This window comes from Salmo salar, chromosome 03, assembly GCF_965601325.2.
Source record: "Salmo salar chromosome 03, fSalSal1, whole genome shotgun sequence".
Lineage (NCBI taxonomy): Eukaryota > Metazoa > Chordata > Actinopteri > Salmoniformes > Salmonidae > Salmo > Salmo salar.
In genome coordinates this window covers 56,006,856-56,025,549 of record NC_138293.1, presented here as the reverse complement: position 1 = coordinate 56,025,549, position 18,694 = coordinate 56,006,856, and the positions used below count along the sequence as shown (strand labels likewise).

General features: G+C 41.7%; 2 protein-coding genes across 8 annotated transcripts in view; both read left to right on the top strand.

Moving 5' to 3' along the window:
• The first annotated feature begins 983 nt into the window (after window positions 1-983).
• On the top strand, window positions 984-14,004 carry dsn1 (DSN1 component of MIS12 kinetochore complex). Of its 2 annotated transcripts, none has more exons than XM_014192695.3 (11): window positions 984-1,072; window positions 1,394-1,430; window positions 1,611-1,926; window positions 2,218-2,291; window positions 2,444-2,516; window positions 5,455-5,542; window positions 6,056-6,106; window positions 6,269-6,340; window positions 8,736-8,883; window positions 11,169-11,256; window positions 11,967-14,004. In XM_014192695.3, the coding sequence occupies exons 1-11, from the start codon at window positions 990-992 to the stop codon at window positions 12,059-12,061; spliced, it is 1,125 nt and encodes a 374-aa protein (XP_014048170.1). In that variant the 5' UTR covers window positions 984-989; the 3' UTR covers window positions 12,062-14,004. The 2 variants fall into 2 exon arrangements, with proteins under 2 accessions (XP_014048170.1, XP_014048171.1); XM_014192696.3 differs by having other exon boundaries at window positions 1,005-1,072; window positions 1,397-1,430.
• Window positions 14,005-15,076: 1,072 nt separating this feature from the next.
• Window positions 15,077-18,694, top strand: part of LOC106600918 (pre-B-cell leukemia transcription factor 1) — a 44,865-nt gene continuing 41,247 nt past the window's right edge. For 2 of the 6 annotated variants that reach the window (XM_045714946.2, XM_045714944.2), the window contains exon 1: window positions 15,078-16,466. In XM_045714946.2, coding sequence (XP_045570902.1) covers window positions 16,288-16,466 — 179 coding nt within the window. In that variant the 5' untranslated portion in view covers window positions 15,078-16,287. Of the gene's footprint in view, window positions 16,467-18,694 lie in introns of all 6 variants that reach the window. The other 4 variants (XM_014192699.3, XM_014192697.3, XM_045714945.2 and 1 more) reach the window with 3 other exon arrangements.

The following is an 18,694-nucleotide window of genomic DNA, read 5'->3' as shown; positions in this document are numbered from 1 at the left end:
AGAATTTCTTCTTTGCCAAGATTATCCATCCACCTGACAGGTGTGGCATATCAAGAAGCTCATTAAACAGTATGATCATTGCACAGGTGCACCTTGTGCTGGGGACAAGAAAAAGCCACTAAAATGTGTAGTTTTGTCACATAACACAATTCCACAGATGTCTCGAGTTTTGAGGGAGCATGCAATTCGCATGGTGACTGCAGGAATGTCCACCAGAGCTGTTGCCAGAGAATTGAATGTTCATTTCTCTGCCATAAACTGCCTCCAATGTCGTTTTAGAGAATTTAGCAGTACGTCCAACCGGCCTCACAACCGCAGACCACATGTATGGCGTAGTGTGGGCGAGCGGTTTGCTGATGTCAATGTTGTGAACAGAGTTCCTCATGTTGGTGGTCGGGTCAGGGTATGGGCAGGCATAAGCTACGGACGACTAACAAGTGCATTTTATCTATGGCAATTTTAATGCACAGAGATACCGTGACGAGATCCTGAAGCCCATTCTGAGGCCCATTTTTTTTTTAGCAGATGTTATTGCAGGTGTAGCAAAATGCTTGTCTGCAAAGTTGCTTAGGAGCTAGAAGCAAAGCTTCCATGTCTGTCGGCGCCATCTTACTTTTTTAAATCTGTGACGAACAGATGCATATCTGTATTCCCAGTCATATTAAATCCATAAATTAGGGCTTAATTTATTTATTTCAAATTACTGATTTCCTTGTTGCGTTTATATTTGTGTTCAGTATAATAACATGGGGCCACCTCAGATTCCATTTGGTGCCAAACCGTGCTAAAAACTAAGGGTTTTTTCAAAAGCTGAATTATGGTAACCATTAGGTTGTTATCTTGAGAGGAGTAGACCGCAACTCGTCCCCAAAAAAACAGCTTAAGGGACGGCTCATACAGAGAAATGGTAGCTAGAGCCTAAGTAGTCCAAAGATGTTCATAGGGGCCACGTCGCTCAACACTACATTTCCCGACATGCATATCTGTACATGGGAGGGGCGATTTTGTTTGTGCGCGGGCAGATTTTTAAAAAGAAAATGGCGGAGATTCATTCTGGAGAGCAATCGGAAAGGTTTGTATCTTTTTAGTTAATAACGTTACTGAAAGTTTGTCTGAAGTTCACTGCTTTGCTGTGAAGAATGTGCGTCCTATCTCAGGGGCTCGTATTGGGTTTTCCATTAAAGGAGTATCTTCCTAACGTTAACCTTCCGGCCTCACTGCCAGGGTAACGTTGGCTATTAACGTTGTTAGCTAGTAGCTAACACCTGCAATACGCCAATTTTAAAGTAGTCCTAGTGTTAGCCACGTTGATACACAGCTAACTTGCCATTTCAGTATAAACTATGCTAAGTGGTTGTGTTGATCTTTCTCCCTTTTTCATTGACGTCATCAGCAGCTGCGACAGCTCTGCTGAACAACACCAGAAGAAGGTAAGACACTCAACAGCTGATTGTGTTGTGGTCTAGGCAGATTTGGTTGCACATAAGGGCCAATATAATATACATAATAAAACCTTACTAAAATGATAGCCAGCTGATGAAGTTAGCATACCACTGACGATAACATAGGAATGATCTAAAAGCCCACTCTCATTTTGTCTGTTGATCAAGGTCCACCAAGAAGAAATCCCTCAGCAGGGACTTAAAAGAGTTTGCCCTGGGAGTCCAAGCCCAGCAGCTCCTCACCCCAAATCTCCCCGCAGACACACTCCTGCCTCCACCACCACCCAGATGTCAGAAACAACAGAGATACAGATGGAGCCAGCTCTGGAGCCGTGTTCTGGAGGAGAGGGGCAGGGAAGGGACCCAGAGGGGGGTGTTCTAACAGAGGGTCGGTCGTTGAGCCCCAACAGCACGCGAAGGAAATCCTGGAGGAGGTCGACCAAGGGCCGACGCTCTCTCCCTGCCCTCCCCAACACCTCCCAGAGTGAGACCCGAAACTTATTTTTCAATGTCAACAATATTGGTTTTGGTGTCTGGGATGGGTGACACTAGTCAGAGCGTCCAGTTGGATAGAGAGTATTGTTTACGTCTTCTTGAGCCGTAAAACATATACTCTTTCCGAGCTATGGCTAGAGTCAACTACCTATCCCAGGTTGACCCTAAACAACAATGAATGGCAGTAAGGGAAGGAGGTACAATTGGGGCTTAGTGATTTACAAAATACTCTCTTGTAACCTGTAAACACTAAGCTTCTGTCTAAATGCCTCTCATCCAGCTCTATGCAGGTCAATCAGCCAATCCCTACCTGAGGAGGAGAGGCTGGAGAAACTGATGGAGGCTTCTATGAGGGTATGTTTAAGTGATTACAATTCGCTAGGGGGTGTGTGTTTTTGAAGGTCAGGCTAACTTCAACCTGTAGATTATTTCAACATCCTATGTGATCCTGGCTGACAATTGAACTCACTTTCTGTGTGTCCCATCTCTCTCCTCTTTGTCTCCAGCTGGCAGTTGAGAAGTTACAAGACTCACTGAGCACGACACCCAACGGCAGTTTAGAGTCACTTCAGACACAAGGTTGGTAGGATTCTTGTACGTCTATCAAATACGTAGTGGTTTTGGATTATAACATCTAACAAAAAAACCATCCAATGTTTACCTCTTCCCCCTACTGGTTCGGTGCTGTATTTTGAATGCAGCCAGCTGTTTTCTCCATCTCTACATTCAAAGACTCAATCATGGACACACTTACTGACAGTGATGACTGATTTGTGTGATGTATTGATGTCTCTACCTTCTTGTCCTTTGTGCTGTTGTCTGTGCCCGATAATGTTTGTACCATGTTTTGGGTTGCTACCATGTTTTGTTGCTACCATGCTGTTTCATGTGTTGCTGCCATGCTATGTTGTCTGTCTCTCTTTATGTAGTGTCTCTTGTCGTGATGTGTGTATTGTTCTATATTTCCCCGTACCCGCAGGAAGTCTTTTGCCTTCTGGTAGGCCGTCATTGTAAATAAGAATTTGTTCTTAACTGACTTGCCTAGTTAAATGAAAATAAATAAGTTGAGTGCAGTGCACTAGGCATACGGTGCATTCAGAAAGTATTCAGATCCCTTCCCCTTTAACAGATTTTGTTATGTTACAGCCTTATTCTAAAATGTATTAAATATCATTTTTCATCTACACACAATACCCCATAATGACAGTGAAACCAGGTTTGTAGAAATGTTTGCAAATTTACAAAAAACATACCATATTTACACAATTATTCAGACCCTTTGCTATGACCAAAGGGTCTGAATACTTTGAAATACCTTCGAAATTGAGCTTAGGTGCATCCTGTTTTCATTGTTCATCCTTGAGATGTTTCTACAACTTGATTTGGAGTCCACCTGTGGTAAATTCAATTGATTGGACATGATTTGGAAAAGCACACACCTGTCTCTAAGGTCCCACAGTTGACAGTGCACATCAGAGCAAAAACCAAGCCGTGAGGTCGAAGGAATTGTCTGTAGAGCTCCACGACAGGATTGTGTCGAGGCACAGATCTGGGGAAGGGCACCAAAAGATTTCTGCAGAATTGAAGGTCCGCAGGAACACAGTGGCCTCCATTCTTAGATGGAAGAAATTTGAAACCACCAAGACTCTTCCTAGAGCTGGCTGCCCGGCCAAACTGAGCAATTGGGGGAGAAGGGCCTTGGTCAGGGAGGTGACAAAGAACCTGATGGTCACTGACAGTGCTCTAGAGTTCCTCTGTGGCGATGGGAGAACCTTTCAGAAGGACAACCATCTCTGCAGCACTTCACTAATCAGGCCTTTATGGTAAAGTGGCCAGACAGAAGCCACCCCGCAGTAAACGGCACGACAGCCTGCTTGGAGTTTGTCAAAAGGCACCTAAAGGACTCTCAGACCATGAGAAAGAAGATTCTCTTGTCTGATGAAACCAAGATTGAATTCTTTGGCCTGAATGCCAAGTGTCACTTCTGGGTTCCACCTGGCACCATCCCTACAGTGAAGCATGTTGGTGGCAGCATCATGCTGTGGGGATGTTTTTCAGCGGCAGGGACTGGAAAACTAGTCAGGATCGAGGGAAAGATTAATGGAGCAAAGTACAGAGAGATCCTTGATGAAAACCTGCTCCAGAGCGCTCAGGACCTCAGACTGGGGTGAAGGTTCACCTTCCAACAGGACAACGACCCTAAGCACACTGTCAAGACAACGCAGGAGTGGCTTTGGAACAAGTCTCTCAATGTCCTTGAGTGGCCCAGGCAGAGCCTGGACTTGAACCCGATCGAACATCTCTGGAGAGACCTGAAAATAGCTGGACAGCAACACTCCCCATCCAACCCGACAGAGCTTGAGTGGATCTGCAGAGAAGAATGGGAGAAGAATGGGAGAAACTTCCCAAATACACGTGACAAGCTTGTAGCGTCATACCCAAGAAGACTCGAGGCTGTAATTTTTGCCAAAGGTGCTTCAACAAAGTACTGAGTAAAGGGTCTGAATACTTATGCAAATGTGATCCTTTTTTATTTATTTTTTTATTTTTTGCAAACATTTCTACTTGGGATGCACGATATATCGGAATCAGCTGAGATTAACTAAAAATGCCAACGTCGGTATTGGCCCGATGTCTGTCTAGTGTATGTGCAAACTTGGGATGTGCATACCTATATAACGTAGCTACATGACGTAATGACGCTATGTCAAATTTTGCGCAACACAGCATTCCTAACCTAGTTCACAATGTCTGCTGTGTGGATCGAGCAGTCAACAAGTTGAGCAGTTATTTGAAGGAATAAGAGAATTTCAGCAAGACAACTCAAAGGCGAAATCCGTTAACGCCAAGATAATGGAATTAGTGTCACTGTTATTAGCTTCACAACATACTATGGAACGCCGTTTAGGTCTTTGCGTGTCCAAAAAGACACGTTAATTAACACTGCCAAAGCTGTACAAAAAAGTCTGCAAACACCAGCCACGAACAATGTGTTTACAATAACGCGTTGGTAACACAGCATTATTTGTGCGACTGCAACTTCTGGGGTAGCTAGCTAGCACAAATAGAACCAGCCTGAAAACAATGACCAGTAGAAACTGGTCTCCCAATCACAGCCGGATATGATACAGCCTGGATTCGAACCAGGGACTGTAGTGACGCCTCTTGCACTAAGATGCAATGCCTTAGACTGCTGCTTGTGTGTGTTACTATTTAACTGTACTAGAATGCTTAAGGCCGCAAACACTTTGATTATCGGTTTCTTTTTTGAGGGGCAAGGAAAATATCGGGTATCAGCCAAAAATGTAATTGGTGCATCACTAATTTCGACAAACCTGTTTTTGCTCTGTCATTATGGGGTATTGTGTATAGATTGATGTGGGGGGTCAACTATTTTAGAATGACTATAATGTAACAAAATGTGGAAAAAGTCCAGGTCTGAATACCTTCCGGATGCACTATAAGTATTGTCTAATAGTGTTATCATTCGTTACTACCTTTCTCTTCCCTGTCTCAGTGGAGGCTGTAGAGAAGGGGTGGTATTGCCTGGCCAAAGACCTACGCAGTGAGCCGCAGTGTCAACAACTTCCCACAAGCACAGCCAGGTAATGCTGTCTCTAGTCAATCTCATTTTGTTCACTGACTTAACGTCCTTAAGCATACATACTTTTTCCTGAGCAGTCTATTTTGCCCTTTCTGTTCTATGCACTGACTTTTTCCTAATCTTTTTAACATGAGAAAAATCGGGCCAGGACGATATGAGTATTGCAATACTCATCAGTATCGTGGCAAGGAAACAAAACCCGAAGCAGATTTAACTTCTTTAGGAAAACAACCCTAATCTTGGAAACAAACAGCATCAGAGGTTCATGTATTTTTTTCCCCCAAGCACAACACACAATATTTTACATACAGCAGGTTTTTAAAGGACCAAAGAGTTTGGCCTGCTTTGTGTTTTCATTTTTGCCATGGAAAAAATTATTGCAATTCTGGTATCGGCACAGCCCTAGAGAAAAAGGACTGTCATTCTTCTGTATTGTCCTTTATTTCTAGTTCAGGCCTTTCTGTATTAATTCAGTCGTCTTATGAATCCCTTTTGACTGTCTCTTTCTCGCTAGTGACACTGCAATGCAGAACACCTTGGAGCAGACCAGGAAGGATATACACAGGTAACTGATTCCCTGTGTGTGTGTGTGTGTGTGTGTGTGTGTGTGTGTGTGTGTGTGTGTGTGTGTGTGTGTGTGTGTGTGTGTGTGTGTGTGTGTGTGGGGGGGGGGGGGCGCAATGAATAAAAAAATATCTATTTTTTTTATTCCACCTGTGTGATTCAGGCTGCAGGCTGAGCGTGCATCTTGGGAGTCCCTGTTAGACAAGCATCGGAGTAAAGCTGAAGAATTGGCCAGGTGAGCACATTCACACACACAAATCACATGCACTCATTCACTCTCGTTCTGCTCTCACCATGCTCCAAGTTTCGGGTTGTCAATAAAGTGATTTGTCTTCTCATGTACCTGGTGCTCCAGGCCTGGTATTCATAGCTGACTTTGAAAAGGCCTTTGATAAAGTATGACTGGAGTTTTAAAATATAAATGCCTGAAATATAAAAATTTTGGAGAATCTCTTTATAAAATGGGTTAATGTTATAGTAACCCTATGTGTAGAATAGTAAATAATAGCTACTTCTCAAAGTGTTAAACTGTCAACAGGAGTAAAACAAGGTTGTCCACTATCGGCATATCTTTTTATTATTGACAAATATTAAAGCACTGGTTCACTAGCAAATTAGTAAGAATGTCTCACCCCATGTTCAAGAATGGCTTTTCCCCGTTACCTCACTTTTGGTTATTTGAAAAGGAAATAATCTCCAAAATATAGTTTTTTTTTTTAAACAATGAGCCATAGAAAGTTGGTTGCAATTTCAGTTTAATACACCAGAAAAGACAGAACAAATATTGTGGTTAAACTCAAAAATACTAATTGATAATGAAAAAAAAAATGTTTTTCTCCAAAAAATAATATCTTTGTATATTATATCATAAATAGGACTGGTGGATTTATGTCACACTTGCAGCTAGCAAAAATATATGGAAATATCTGCTCTACCCAAAATTACAACCAACTAATTGCAGCATTTCCATAGTCCCTGTGTCCAAGGAAGCAAAGGTAACCTACCTAAATGACTACTGCCCCGTGGCACTTATGCCGGTAGCCATGAAGTGCTTTGAAAGACTGGTCATGGCTCACATTGCACACTCTTGGCATTCTCTCAACCAGCTTCATGAGGTAGTCACCTGGAATGCATTTCAATTAACAGGTGTGCCTTAAGTTAATTTCTGTAATTTCTTTCCTTCTTAATGCATTTGAGACAATCAGTTGTTTTGACGAGGTAGGGGTGGTATACAGAAGATGGCCCTATTTTGGTAAAAGACCAAGTCCGTATTATGACAAGAACAGCTCAAATAAGGAAAGAGAAACGACAGTCCTTCATTACTTTAAGACATGAAGGTCACTCAATGTGGAAAATTTCAACAACTTTGAAAGTTTCTTCAAGTGCAGTCGCAAAAACCATCAAGGGCTATGATGACAGGCTCTCAAGAGGACCTCCACAGGAAAGGAAGACACAGTTACCTCTGCTGCAGAGTATAAGTTCACTAGAGTTACTAGCCTCAAATTGCAGCCCAAATAAATGCTTCACAGATTTCAAGGAACAGACACATCTCAACATCAACTGTTCAGAGGAGACTGTGTGAATCAGGCATTTGTGGTTGAATTGCTGTAAAGAAACCACTACTAAAGGGCACCAATAAGAAAAAGAGACTTGCTTGGGCCAAGAAACACGTGCAATGGACATTAGGCCAGTGGAAATCTGTCCTTTGGTCTGATGAGTCCAAATGCAAGATTTTTGGTTCCAACTGCCATGTCTTTGTGAGATGCAGAGTAGGTGAACAGATGATCTCTGCGTGCATTTTCCCACCGTGAAGCATGGAGGAGGTGGTGTGATGGTTCTTTGCTGGGGACACTCAGTGATTTCTTTAGAATTCAAGTCACACTTAACCAGCATGACTACCACAGCATTCTGCAGTGATACGCCAGCCCATCTGGTTTGTGCTTAGTGGGACTATCATTTGTTTATCAACAGGACAATGACCCAACACACCTCCGGGCTGTATAAGGGATATTTTGCCCAAGAAGGATAGTGATGGAGTGCTGCATCAGATGACCTGGCCTTCACAATCCCCCAACTCAACCCAATTGAGATGGTTTGGGATGAGTTGGACTGCAGAGTGAAGGAAAAGCAGCCAACAAGTGCTCAGCATATGCGAGAACTCCTTCGAGACTGTTGGAAAAGCATTTCAGGTGAAGCTGGTTGAGAGAATGCAAAGAGTGTGCAAAGCTGTCATCAAGGCAAAGGGTGGCTACTTTGAAGAATCTAAAATGGGTTTTGATTTTACACTTTTTTGTTGTTGGTTACTACATGATTTCATAGTTTTGTCTTCACTATTCTACAATGTAGAAAATAGTAAAAATATAGAAACATTTTGAATGAGTAGGTGTGTCAACTTTTGACTGGTACTGTATATATTTACAAAAAATATGGGGGATTGGAAATTGTGCAGACAATTACATTGATGGAAGCTACGGTCTATCTGCAATATTAAAGCTGATCTACCCCCAATGTTTGTTCGTTGTACAGCATGGCATGATAACGATACAAGAGTTGGCTACAGCCCATTTTAGGACCATGGTTTTCGGTTAGTGTAAATGTGTCTGTATATCTCCTCTTCTTTCCCTTTGCAGGCGAGTGGAGCAGTGCCAGGAGAAGGGGGTGACATTAGACCCTAGCTGCCTGGCCCAGTCCTCACAGAGCCAGCTCATCCAGAACAAACCTGATTACCACAGCCTGCTCTGCAGACAGCAGCCCGTACTGTCCACTATGGACATGGTGGTAAGACGGACAAACTAGTATTACACCACTTGGGGATGGTTTCTTGGACACAGATTAGGCCTAGTCCTAGACTGAAAGCAAGCTCATTGGAGAATTTCTGTTGAAATAGTTTTGTAGTTTTTTTGTGTCCCGGAAAAAGGCCTGTGGAGTTTATTAAAATGTACATTTATACGTCCGGTGAAATATCTGTCTCCTTGTTCTTTCTGTGCTAATACCAGTGTTTGTACAACAGTATATTCTAAATCTGAGAGGAATAGGCAATGCATTAATGTTTTAGTTACATCAAGTAAGAGGACATGTAATGTAACATCTAATTGGCGTCCCCTGAGAGACGCTGACCAATATTTTGGTTCCTACCCTGTCACATTAACCCCTTGTTGTCATGTCAAACAATAATGTATTCAAAGTGTCCATTCACTTTATTCAAAGTTTGATTGTTTTATATTGTTCAATCAGAGTGGAGAAAGCCCCATTTTTTTTTAATTTTTTTTTTAAATAAATAAATAAATTTAAACACTTGAATGTACAGTACCAATCAAAAGTTTGGACACCTACTCATTCAAGGGTTTTTCTGTATTTTTACTTTTTTCTACATTGTAGAATAATAGTGAAGACATCAAAACTATGGAATCATGTAGTAACCAAAAAAGTTTTAAACAAATCAAAATATAATTTAGATTATTCAAAGGAGCCACCCTTTGCCTTGATGACAGCTCTGCACACTCTTGGCATTCTCTCAACCAGCTTCACCTGGAATGCTTTTCAAACAGTCTTGAAGGAGTTCCCACATATGCTGAGCACTTGTTGGCTGCTTTTCCTTTACTCTGCGGTCCAACTCATCCCAAACCATCTCAATTGGGTTGAGGTCAGGTGATTGTGGAGACCAGGTCATCTGATGCAGCACTCCATCACTCTCCTCCTTGGTAAAATAACCAAAAATCTCAAATTTGGACTCATCGGACCAAAGGACAGATTTCCATTGGTCTACTGTACATTGCTCGTGTTTCTTGACCCAAGCAAGTCTCTTCTTCTTGTCCTTTAAAAAAAAAAAAATACAAGTCAGTTAAGAACAAATTCTTACTTACAATGTCGGCCCACCCCTGCCAAATCCGCACGACGCTGGGCCAATTGTGCGCCGCCCTATGGGACTCCCAATCACAGCTGGCTGTGATACAGCCTGGAATCGAACCAGGGTCTGTAATGATGTCTCTTGCACTGGGATGTAATGCCTTAGACCGCTGCGCCACTCGGGAGCCCATAAAGTAGTAATTTCTTTGCAGCAATTTCACCATGAAGGCCTGATTTCACGCAGTCTCATCTGAACAGCTGATGTTGAGATGTGTCTGTTACTTGAAATCTGTGAAGCATTTATTTGGGCTGCAATTTCTGAGGCTGGTAATTCTAATGAACTTATCGTCTGCTGCAGAGGTAACTGTGTCTTCCTTTCCTGTGGCGGTCCTCATAAGACGCAGTTTCATCATGGCGCTTGATGGTTTTTGCGACTGCACTTGAAGAAACTTTCAAAGTTCTTAGTTTTCCACATTGACTGACCTTAATGTCTTAAAGTAATGATGGACTGTTGTTTCTCTTTGCTTATTTGAGCTGTTCTTGCCATAATATGGACTTGGTCTTTTACCAAAATAGGGCTATGAAATACCACCCCTACCTAGTCACAGCACAAATGATTGGCTCAAACGCATTAAGAAGGAAAGAAATTCCACAAATGTACTTTTAACAAGGCACACCTGTTAATTGAAATGCATTCCAGGTGCACTACCTCATGAAGCTGGTTGAGAGAATGGCAAGAGTGCAAAGCTGTCATGCAAAGGGTGGCTGCTTTGAAGAATCTCAAATATAAAACATTTTGATTTGTTTCAGACTTTATTGGTTACTACATGATTTCATAGTTTGTCTTCACTATTATTCTACAATGTAGAAAATAGTAAAAATAAACCCTTGAATGAGTCGGTGTGTCCAAACTTGACTGGTACTGTATATGTTGCCACGCTAGACGCATGCACCACTCATAAAGCATGTTTAGAAATGTTATTTAAAAAAAATGGAATACAATAAAAAATATATATATATTTTGGCCATATTGCCAGTCCTAGCTCAAGCTTTTATTTGCATCAACGTCGGAGCTGCCCTGGCTTTTGTTAGAGATGGGCGCATATCGAAGACCGGCGTTTTATGACTGTTCAAGTTGTGAAAAGCTCACATCACCCTCTTAAAATGTGGTTTGCTAGCTCTACACGTAATGTTTTTTTTATTATCTTCCTCCATAGATGGACACCCAGTGTAAGATGGTCAGGGAGCTGCTGTCCATACTCGAACAGTCTCAGCTACTGGTGAAGGAGACAAGCAGCAGATTGGGTAAGGATATGTCTGTCTGGGTGGGTGGGTGGATGGATGTATGTAGTGGTTCTCAGGGTCGTGTTCAGTAGGGCAGAATGTTTGCAAAACCTTATTTTTTTGCCATTTAGGTAGTACCTTCTTTCATTCTGTTTCAAAATGTTTTCTCCCTGCTGAACACTATTTTCTTGACTTATTAAAGACCCCGTGCAGTCTTTTTTTTTAAATCATCACTATATGTCTAACTCACTTATTTAATGAAAAATAACTATATTTGGATCATTTAATTCCCAGAGCCTTCTTTGGCCGTTGAAATGTTCAGTCTGGTCGTGTGGGCGTTAGGAAGCAAATTTCAAGTTATTTGCATACACAGTCCTGATAGGATGGTCTAGAGCCTACCCAGAGGAACAGTCATTGGTCTATTATAAGCAGATCACATTGTCATGATGTGTGCCAAAAGTTCCATGCCACCTGAACGGGCTGAAATTCCAGGCATTTTATTTCAAATAGCTCTTACAAAAAGTGCATTATCATAATTAAAAAAATGTCACTGTTGTTTTGACCTCAGTGTAGAAATATTTAAAAACAGGAAAGTTAACTGCACTGACCATTTTTTTTTTTTTTTTTTTTATTGTGTTAGAATATACTCCATTTTTTTTTTAATGTATTTGTTGTGATCATGTATTAAGTGTGTACTTCTATTCCCGCCCCCCCCCCCCCCCCCCCATCAGCGGCTGATGTGGGATTCCAGGAACTCTCCTCTGACCCAGTCAGGGATCTACTGGCAGGACCCGTATCCTCTGTATCAACCAACGCATCATCCTAGTACCTCTGTCTTAGGGTTGTCACAATACAGAATCACGGTACAACCATAACTAGATTTTTCATGGCAAAAAAAGAGAACTAAGCAGACTGAATTCTGGATTTGTACAAGCAGGACAAAGCACACCTTTATTAGAAAATGACTGTATTGTGGCCTTTCATCTCGTCCAGGTTCACTCAATGAATTACCAATAGGAGAAAGATCAGTCTGGCTTTTTCTCAGTGTTTTTTGGTATTTATGTGTCTTAACTCTGTACCCATGGCTCCCTAAGTTAGCTGTTCTCTTTGGTGCCTTGTGTGGTTGTTTGTAAATAATAGTCTCTCTGGTATCTTCATGGGATGAGTTGATTATTTCTGCTATAACTTTCTATCTATTCTATTCCACTACTATACTATTGTGTCCTCCTAAATGACACCCTATTCCTTATATAGTGCACTAATTTGGACCAGAGTGCTATGGGCCCTTGGTCAAAAGTATTACTCTATATAGGGTGCCATTTGGGACAGAGACCTCTCTCCCTACAAAATGTATGCTGTTGGCCACCAGAGGGCGATGTCACCCTTTTATTTAAGCAGTTTATGAATATTCACCTATAGTAAAAGATGTTGAAAATATTCACCTGCAGTGGATGTCTTTTGGGGCTAATTTGTAAGATGCCAGCTTTCCTTTATTTACCTGTACATTCTTGTAAAAAAAGTGTATGATCTTTACGTTATTATTAACAGCAATTATCTGAATTTGTCTTTTACTTTCTGACCATTGAAATGGTTGTTTTAAAAGCAGGTCCAATCCTGTATTTGTTTTTAACCCTTCATAAACAAGGAAATGTGAAATGTTATTCCATCCCAACTCCTTTGAAACATTATTGGTTTCAGTGTGTAACAAGGGGACGAATTCTCTTTACACACAACTTGTTAGTTCTCACAACACACCCTTGTATCTTATGTATTATAATTTACTCCCTGTCCCTTTCTTATCCTGTAATCTTTTCTGTTTTGGCCAGAGATTCAGTCCTCTTTTCTCTCCTCTGGCACTGCTCTGTCCCTTCTCCTGTCCATCAGGGAGGAAGCCCCTCCCCCACCTCACCGTGACTCCCTCCCTCTCCTTTCACTGGGTCACTGACGCAGAACGAAGGCCTGACATTATGCCAAGTGTTTCATAACCCCCCCCTTCTTCCTTTTTCAATATCATTCACTATCACCTCTTAAGTCTTCTCTCACCATATTTCATGCTATAGGGTTGTGCCTTGCCTCTTCTTTTTACCAAGAGAAACATGATGAACAATTGAACGTGGCCCTGGCGTCGATGAGGAATAATTACTCAGATAAAACTTGAACAGTCAATAGTTACATTTGCATGAACAGTGTGATGTCTGTTTTTTAAGAACTTGTGTGAAAGGTATCAGATGGGCTCAAATTCTGACCAAATAGGAAAGGTGTCCTGCACCTACTGACTCAAATCACCATGATATTTGTTCTTATTTATTGCTGTATTACAAACATATGTATTTTCTGTGGGCTTGTATTGGGGTGGGGGGGGGTGCATGGTGAGAATGAGAGAGAGAGAGGACAGAGGGAGAAAAGTGGGGTTTTGACTGTGAGCGCTGGAGAGTCATGGAGGGAGGGTGGTGCACGGCAAGGGATCGATTCTTATTTGGATGGAAATAAGGCTAGGTGCTTGTGGAATGAGAGAGAGGGCATCTCCTGCTTACAAATTGAAAGAAGTCAAGTCACATATTCAGGCACTGAAGAAACACATTCACAGAACAAACAGGATATAAAGAGGAAAATATAGTAGAGCACTAGATACAAAATATGGATTAGCTCATTAGTTATTGATCATGTATAGTTTCTTTAGATTTGACATCACTGCTTTACATTAGTCTTACAATATAGAGTTTGCAAATGGACCAAAAATGTATTCAAATAAACTGGGTTGAACGTGAATGTTGTTTTGTGACCCCTGTTGGTGCTATAAAAATGATTCTCTCCCTGTTAGGCCAGGTCTTTATGAAATCTACCCCCTCTCCCTTCTCTAACTTCAGATTGATTAGGCATAGACTGTGGAAGAGGGATGCACCGAGCGTCAGCAGAATCCACGGCCAGTTTTGTCCCGTGCACTCCCCTTCGTGGCGTGCACACCCCTTCGTGGCGTGCACACCCATTATTCCAGCACAGCAGTCAGCCTTCTCTCCTCCATGTCTATTCAGTCTCCCAATTCATCTAGCGGAGCTGCTCTCTCATCTGAGTGATAAACTGCAGCAAAATCATCCGCGTTTGCAGAAAAAAAAATTGTTTGTATTCAATCTGTTCTGTACATATTTCTCACACTAAAAGACCTAAGGATGTTTCATTCATTGAATGTTTCTGAACACGTCCTGTTTAATAGTGGCCTATTTGATGGTGTGATTTGTTCCAATTTGACGGAACACATTTTTTGTAGACTAATAAGATACTTCAATATTGGTCCCAGAAACTGTATGAGTCAGTCATTGATTTGGTTAATGGGTGGAGCGTGGTGGTAATTCAATCGACTGACAGTTCAGGTTTGAGGTGATCTTGACAGTAAAGAAAACACACTACTAATTACAATTGTGTCAGACTGACACTTAGCCAAGTCCAATAAGGTACCCCCTTATTCAAACTCAACCCCTTGATCTGCCCCCTGAAAACGTAGTGTGCCACTGAGGTCAAGACCTCTTGACAGTATTCTATTGTAGCCGAAGTGCTTCCGTGAAGTCTTTTCGCATAAAAAGTAACCATGCCTGTGACCTGAATGCCAGCCTTAGCTCAGTGGGCTAACACTGATTAGGGTCATCTGCATGTTAGGGAAGGGAGCGAAACTGGTTCAATACAAAAGTCTAAAATAGCCGACTGAAGTTTTTCATATGGCCCTGGATTAGTTTATATGAAACAGGAAAATATCTGAAAAATAAAATGGAAAGTAAACATCTAATCAAATACAATCTGACGCAGTAGCATCATGAATTGAATGCGCGATATTGTATGGTCACAGAGTTGGCTGTGGCTTCATGAGCAGCAGGGAGAAAACTGCAAAGGGGAACGCTAACCTTTATCCAGCAAGAAGAAAAAGATTGAGAAAACACACTACTGCAGCCAAGAGTGTAATGGAATTCAACTTGCCGTGGCTGGCCGGTGGGAAAGAATGCCATTATAACTTTCAGAAAACATTTTTTTCCTCAAACGTGATTTTTTTACGTGGGAGGAGAATGACTGTCCCAGCTGAGGACCCGTAAAAATACACTGGTGATCATTTTGTTGTTAGCTAACTATTTAGCATGCCAGCGTCGTTGCCTTTTAAACTAGCATAGCCCACTTGCTACATTTTGTTTGGAATAATTCAATCAGTTGCGATTCTATTTTAATCGCATCAAGCTAGCTAGTTATGTTCTGAGCTTCAGCATTGTGGTCCTCGTTCACATTATTAGCCACTTTTAATTCAGTTAGCGTTATTTACTTGCGCCAGGATAGTTATCTAAATTAACCCACATTTTGCCTGTTATTTGCATAACTAGTGTTATCAAATTATAGTAATTTAGTTATTTTCTTTACCGATGCCATACGAGTTTGTTTTACTTACCTGAAGTATCTAGCTAACTGGCTACTTAGCGAGCTAATTTGGTAATTGGCTACACTAGCTAGCGCGAGCTGGTCTGTGAACGATGCACACTGGTCCTGGCGCTGCCTTTTCCAGTCTGCGAAAACAGTCCTCTGTTTTGATAAGTCCCTTTGAACCACCGCAAGTGTGATTTATTGATGTATGCATCTAGCTAGAAAGGTGTTTGGACATTTTTGTTTTGTCTTTCTTTTTTTGTTGCATTATTTTGAATGCATATTTTATTCGCCGGAGAGAACGCTTTTCTTCTTGTTTTAGCGTGAGGCGCTGTCTGCCAGCTCCCTAGTTAGTGCATGTGCCCGTTGCTTTTTTTCCTGTATGTTTCTTAGGGCTACACAGCTTGCCAGTTGCTTAGCTAGCAGCATTTATTCGCTAGCTTACCGTGGTTAATGACATCGGCGAGCAGCACAAACCGTTTATGAATGTGGAACTGCTTTGGAATTTTATTTTTTAGGTTAACTAGCTGGCTGTAATTAATTACTATCGGCCAGTGGCGTATGATTTGCGCTGGGGGTTTCATTGTTAGCTAGCTATCTGGCTAATTGTGTGAATTCGATTGTGAGGAAAGGACCTAGGTTTCTTTGAAAGTAGCTATGGATGATCAGACGCGAATGCTGGCAGGTCTCGCCGGACTCGGCGGGTTATCACAAGGCGACATTGGCGACCCAGACTCGGTTAGAAAACAGCTCGGTCAACCGCAACAAGACATTGGGGATATTCTACAACAGATCATGGCCATCACAGACGAAAGCCTGGACGAGGCGCAGGCCAGGTAAAAAAAAACGTGCTGCGAAGATAAAATAAGAAAAGATATGTTTTTGTTAATGCTGTCTTGTGTTCTGTTGCTCGCTTGTTGCCTGGTACAGTACAATGATGGATATTTTTGATGTGATGCACGCTGCTTTATTCAGTCACTTGTGGTTTGTCAACAACAGAAGATATCATTATTTGACAAATAATTTAATGGTTGGCAAACGTTACACGAAAAAAAGAAGCAGGCTCCCCACACAGACGCACAGAATATTGCTGTATGCTATAGCCTAGCCCAGAGGTGCCAAACATACGGCCCAGGGGCCGGATTCGGCCCGCGAGGGGGTCCAATCTTGCGGGTGGTTTAAGTAAAGTAATTTTATATTTTTGTGTGGAGAAACGAAGTGAAAATACTTTAAATTACTAAAACAAAATCTTAACTGTGTAGAAATGATAGACCGACATTCATACAGTTTCTTGACTGTGTCCAACAACAAAAATAAAAGCTGAACAGTCAGGGAGTGTCAAATTCCCCCAAAATATATATATTTTTTGCAAATTTGGAAGGAAAGGAAATATAACACATTTTCAGTGCAGCTCTCCGGACGGACTTCATTGAAAACAGAATGCCAGGAGTTTGACACCCCTGGCTTAGCCCATTCATAGACGCAAACCACCTTTAATGCCTTGTGAGTATCTTTTGGACGGGAGAGTTGTGTTAAGAGCCCCACTGCTTATGCTAAACGTTAACATGCATAATTTGTAGTACAGGTTTGGAAACATAATGAACATATCTTTCATATCAGCGAGAAATAATTTTCAAAAAACAAAAGGTTAAATTACTACACACCTTTTTATAGGGGTTTAGGGTTCCCGCATGGCCATATTTCCATGTTAAAGCGCTTGTTTTACAGAAGACAGTCGACTACCTGTGACAATTGGCTATCAGCGTCTCCAAACACCTGTGTGTAAACGGAAAAGACACCGCACAAAAGTGTTACTGAAAAATACTGTCTGCTGCAACTGTGTTAAAACCGGTTAAAGCAGTGTATGTTTTGCATTTGTGAAATTATTTTGATATTAAAGAGGGCTTTATGTTTCTAGAACTATACCGCAATTGAGAATCCATTCACGTTTAGATGGGAGTATTTGGCTGTTTTTGGCTGGCAGAGCCAATTCTCCTCTGAACAGAATATGTAAGGTCTTTGGACTATAAGGACTAATGTTAGGCTCCTTTAGTCTCTTATTGGGCTAGCCATAGCCCTGTGTTTTACAGCTCAAGATTAGAACAGCTCTCATTGCATTGTGATTTTCAGACATAGTGGCATCTGTGTCCGAGTTCATATTTTGATGTACACTTATGCAGATAGCCCATCTGATTAGTTCCTAGGTTGTTGGATAGCCAGGGCAAACAATATTACCTGGGTTATGTTAACTCTTACCTTAGCCATTGTACATTTCTACTTCCATGGTGGGGTGTAAGGACGTCCCAAAGGTCCCAAATAGCAAATACCATTATGGATGTGTCCCAAATCGCACCGTATTCCCTCTATTGTGCACTACTTTTTACGTTGTGCACTATATATAGGGAATAGGGTGCCAGTTTGGACACACATAAATACACTTGATTAATCTCCTACATTGTCATTAGCATAGATAATCAGGCCTCCTTTAATTGAGCCGTCGCTGTCGGTGATGAGCTTTTCAAATTCAAATGGCCGTTAGTTAAAATGTTGGAGGGACTTCACTTGTGTGGGCTTGTAAAAATGATTCGCAGTGCCATATCTGATATGACACATCAACATGGTTATGGAAATCTAACGGCGTGGTGTAGGTATAGGACAAGTTAATCAGTCACTTGTGTTTTGACAGAGCAATCATTAATATTTTAGGTCTCTCACTTCAATTGTTAATGTATGCAGAATATATGTTTGCATATCACAACTCTTGGTGTGTGCGTGCATGACAATAAGCAAATTACCCATATTCATATGCCATGTGGCTCCAAGGAGCTGTAGGTCAGCTGGGGGGGGGGGGGGGGGGCGTCAGAATTGTGAACAAAAGACGCGGCTGTCCCAATACGAGGCTGTGGCCAGTGTCTGTGATGTGTCATTAGCTAGTGATTTTCCACCCCACATTTGACCACCTGGTTCTCTTAATTAATTCACTCCCTCCCGTCCTGGTGGTGTGCATCCTTTTCATTTTGCACGGGGTGCAATCAATTCTCCTGTAATGTGTACGGGAGTGCAG